Raw genomic sequence first — 4,503 nt, 5'->3', positions numbered from 1 at the left:
TTCTGGAGGCTCAATGTAATGATCTATGTTTCTTACCGTCCTTTAACAAGCTGTGCTAGCTGGAAAAGATAAGATTTCTCCCTGTTCTGTCCCCACACCTCTACTCCAGATAAGGTTCATGGTTGTGGACTCATCTGGACAGTCAGGATCTAAGAGCTCAGTCTTGACTTCAACTCTAGCAAAACAGTATAATTCTGGAGGAACTTCCATTCATAGACTTAGAGTGAGAGAAAAAGCCATGACCCCACAGTTCCTGTGGTAACCAGCCCTGCCCCTCCCTTGCCTGCTGAGAGCAATATATCCCAAGACCAGAAGATAAAACTGGCACCTGCCATGGGCAGCCTCTCCGAGAAGATGCATCTTCCTTCTGTCCCTCTGCTACTGTTCCTCCTATGCTCCAGAGCCAAAGCTGGTGAGTACTGGGCTCCTTCCCTCTGTATTCTGCAGGATCAGCTCCAAAACCAAGGAGATTTAACCTGACCTGTAGCTGACTTTTGAACCAGCTCCATGATGTCTCTTAAAGAGTCCCCAAAGAGAAGCCAGGACATGGTGGCACACACCGGTCAGCCCAGCACTCAGGAGGCAGAGGTAGAAGGATAGCTGTGAGTTTGAGGCCACCCTGAGACTACATAGTGAGTTCCAGGTTAGCCTGGGCTAGAGTGAAACCCTACCTCAAAAAACCAAAAAATTAAAAAACAAAAGAGTTCCCAAAGAGGTCTCCACTTGGAAAATTTCCACTCCTGATAGAAAGCCATGGTAGTTCCCAGGAGTAAGGAATCTTTCATTGACTGGGAGAAACTCTAGATCAAGTCAGGGGAAGAGGAAAACAAGTGCATTCTCTTTATCTTCTCTGCTTAGAATCAAAGTTTTCCTTGTGAATTAGTCATTCTGTGGCTGGGAGGAGGTCAAAATAGGAACCTAGACAGGACAGCCTAACCCATAAAAACACCGAGGAGGGATAGGCCAATGTCAGAGCACAAGTTCATGAAATTACAGGTGAAAATGCCCATGTCTAAGGCAGAACTGGCTCCTGTTCCTGAAGAAGGGAATGAGAGGTTGGGATAAAGGGGATAAAGGGGGGGATTATGGGTGAGAAAAGCAGGTGAAAGATAACAGAAAGCTGGGCATGGTGTCATATTCCTTTAATCCCAGCACTCAGGAAGCACAGGTAGGAGAATCATTGTGAGTTCAAGGCCATCCTGAGACTACATAGTGAATTCCAGGTCATTCTGGGCTAGAGTGAGACCCTACCCCCAGGGGACGGGGGGTGGGGTGAGAGGATAACTGAGAATAAGATTCAAGGAACGCTTCTTGCAACCTAACCCCACTATGCATTCATTGGAAAGAGCCCTGGGGTTTTCTCTTTCAGGGAATATCATCGGGGGCACAGAGTGCAAGCCACACTCCCATCCCTACATGGCCTATCTGGAAATTGTCACTTCCCAGGGTCACCTGGCAGCTTGTGGTGGCTTCCTGATTAGACGAGACTTTGTCCTGACAGCAGCTCACTGCGCAGGAAGGTGAGACAACAAGGCTCTATTTATCTCCAAACGGGAGGCAAACAATCTGGGGAGCAATATTGGACACACTCAGGTGGGGCCTGAAGAGGAATTCTCATCCTGGGCCGAATAACAAGGAGGAATGATTAATCAATCTCAGTAAATAGATGGCCTGAGCCTCAGTCACTGTGAGCACACACGAAGCTAGCTCCTTTCAAGCCCACTCCAACACCGAAGGCATGCATGGCTCACCTTTCACCCAGTTTTCTGGGCTGCTTCCACTATGCCCTTTTCAAGAAATCTAGTCTTTAGTTTCCAGAACCCATCCTTTTTTTTTCTTTTTTTTTTTTTGGAAGGGGTGGAGAGAGAGAGAGAATGGGTATGCCAGGGCCTTGAGCCATGCAAACAAACTCCAGACACATACACTGCCTTGTGCATCTGGCTTATGTGAGTGCTGAGGAATAGAACCTGGGTCCTTAGGCTTCACTGGCAAACACCTTAACCACTAAGCCCAGAGCCCAACTTTTTTTAAGGGAAGCAAAGAACAAGGTCTGCAGGGCAACACCACTCTGCTTTCTTCTGCTGTCTCTTGCATCTCCAGAAGACTGGTGACCTGAATTAGGAAGTGCTAACCCTAGCCAATGGGTCTTCCATGGCCTCCTTATTCCACAACAGTTCCTAGGAGTCCTTCACTGAAAATAGTGTGTGTTCCAGAGAATGACATTTCTTTAGCCTTTTCTTTCATTCCTGGTCCAGGATCCTTTAGGCCCCAACATGAGTATATCCAAGTTGCTCTCCTCATAAAAACCTAAACCCAGAAAGTAAAGCTAAGTACAGTCTAGCATCCCAGTGAGGAATTCCAGTCTCTTGTCTCAAAATAGGTACATTCAGCTGTCACTGCTTCTGCTCGTCCTTCCTCCTTTTGCACAATAGGCAGATAACCGTCATCCTAGGAGCCCATAACAGAACAGAGAAAGAAGACACTTGGCAGAAGCTGGAGGTTGAAAAACAATTCCCTCATCCAAAATATGATGACAACTTGATTCTCCATGATATAATGTTACTGAAGGTAACATCTTTCTTCGTTTTCCTCCTTCTTGGATTTTTCTTCAGGTTCTACTTCCCTGGCCTGCCTTTGGATGGTACTCCTTCTTCACTCCCACTATTGGACTTAGCTCTAAAGTGAGGCACTTTGACCAGTCCCTTCCTGATTGCCTCCAACTACTTCCTAACCCATTGCCCATATTAACAACCCCTCATTATTCTCACAGTTGAAAAGAAAAGCCAACCTGACCCTGGCTGTGGGTGCCCTCCCACTTCCATCCCAATTCAACTTCATTCCATCTGGGAGGATGTGCAGGGCAACTGGATGGGGAAGAACAAATGTGGATGAGCCTGGCTCCAACACACTGCAGGAGGTGAAGATGAGACTTTTGGAGCCCCAGGCCTGCAAACATTTCTCAAATTTTGACCACAATCTTCAGCTATGTGTGGGCAATCCCAGGAAGGCACAGAATGTATATAAGGTGATGCTCTAAATAGGTTATCCAAAACCCTACTCGGGAAACCACAGTTCTAGAAGAAAATAGGGGCAGAAGATTGTCAGTAGTGACAATATGTGGGATTACAAGGGTGAGAAAACTGAGTGTCCATCCTCCTATGGCCTGGTCTCTCCCATGGTCTCTGACCACCCATCCTAGTCTGCTACACAGGGTTTATGGGGTGATATTAATAAGGTGGGAGTGGCTGGGCTGCCCCAAGAAAAGAACATGTGACATTAGACCTAAATGTACTACACCCTTCAGACCTGAATTTGACTCCAATATGGAGCCCATAAACAGAGAGAAAGCATTTGTTGGCTCAATTCCTCCTCATTCATCCATTCTCTCTACCCAACAGGGAGACTCTGGAGGCCCCCTTCTATGTGCTGGGATAGCCCAGGGCATTGCATCCTACGTACATCGGACTGCAAAGCCTCCTGCTGTTTTCACCAGAATCTCCCATTACCGGCCCTGGATCAATAAGGTCTTAAAGAAGAATTAATCTTGGAGCCTGGGCCACACTGAAGGAAATCTAGAACTGGATATGAACAGTTTCTCTGTGTCATGTGTTCTTGGCCCCTATCTGGTTCATGCTAAAGTCGTGTTAGGTCCCTGAGTCTACACAAGTTTCCTACAGGTCAGACTCAATAAACCTCAATAAAGACCCAGATTCCAGACTGCAATGTGTGTCTCCTCTCTGCTGCTCATTTCTCCCTGTGCATAGCAACATAATTCACAGCCTACACAATTTGAGATTTGGAAGGGGTATGAGTGTGTCTGCTTCTGTGTCCATGTATCTGTGCATGTACTTACATGTGTGCAAGGAAAAGAAATGGACTAGACACAAAGACAGAGAAAGGGGTTCTGCACTGTAAAACAGATAGGAAATAGTGAAGAAACAAACAAGAGCTATGTGTGGTAGTGCACACCTGTAATCCCAGCACTTGAGAGGCAGTGGAAGGAGGATGGCTGTGAGTTTGAGGCCAGCATGGAACTAGAGTGAGACCCTACCTCGAAAAAACAAAACAAAAAACTAAATACAAAATAAAGAGAGAGAGAGAGAGTTTCCTGATAAAGCAGGATCCATAAGAAATTTATTCTATATTCTCCTTTATTTTAACCATTACATCTACACCAACTTTGGCCCAACTTTATAATATTCACAATCACTGAGAACATCTTGAATTGCACACAAGATGTGAGATCTTTAAATCACTCCTGGCCCCACCCCACCAGAAGCCAGTGGCAACACCCTCCTCCCCAACACCAATCAAAATATCTCCAGATTGAGATCAATGTCCCTAGTTAAGGATCACTGGCTCATATATATAACATAAAAAAGGAAGTTAGTATCACACAGGGTCTGCTTATAGTCCACCCATCTGTAAAACTTTAATGAACTGCAGAAGAGATTGTCTTTCATTTACTGCTACCAAACAAATCCCAGGAGCAATGAGTGGAGA

At 45.8% G+C, this 4,503-nt stretch overlaps 1 protein-coding gene across 1 annotated transcript; it reads left to right on the top strand.

Moving 5' to 3' along the window:
- The first annotated feature begins 354 nt into the window (after positions 1-354).
- On the top strand, positions 355-3,723 carry LOC101596534 (chymase). Its single transcript, XM_004661844.3, has 5 exons — positions 355-412; positions 1,370-1,520; positions 2,433-2,568; positions 2,771-3,025; positions 3,399-3,723. The coding sequence occupies exons 1-5, from the start codon at positions 355-357 to the stop codon at positions 3,540-3,542; spliced, it is 744 nt and encodes a 247-aa protein (XP_004661901.2). The 3' UTR covers positions 3,543-3,723.
- The last annotated feature ends 780 nt before the right edge of the window (positions 3,724-4,503 follow it).

Source organism: Jaculus jaculus, chromosome 7 (genome assembly GCF_020740685.1).
Source record: "Jaculus jaculus isolate mJacJac1 chromosome 7, mJacJac1.mat.Y.cur, whole genome shotgun sequence".
NCBI lineage: Eukaryota > Metazoa > Chordata > Mammalia > Rodentia > Dipodidae > Jaculus > Jaculus jaculus.
Note: the sequence above shows the minus strand (reverse complement) of the source record. Positions and strands in the feature narration are given on the sequence as shown.

Coding starts and splice junctions, on each gene's coding strand:
- LOC101596534 (XM_004661844.3), top strand. CDS start 355: ATGCATCTTCCTTCTGTCCCTCTGCTACTGTTCCTCCTATGCTCCAGA. Junction 413..1,369: donor ATGCTCCAGAGCCAAAGCTG/GTGAGTACTGGG, acceptor TTTCTCTTTCAG/GGAATATCATCGGGGGCACA. Junction 1,521..2,432: donor GCAGCTCACTGCGCAGGAAG/GTGAGACAACAA, acceptor TTTGCACAATAG/GCAGATAACCGTCATCCTAG.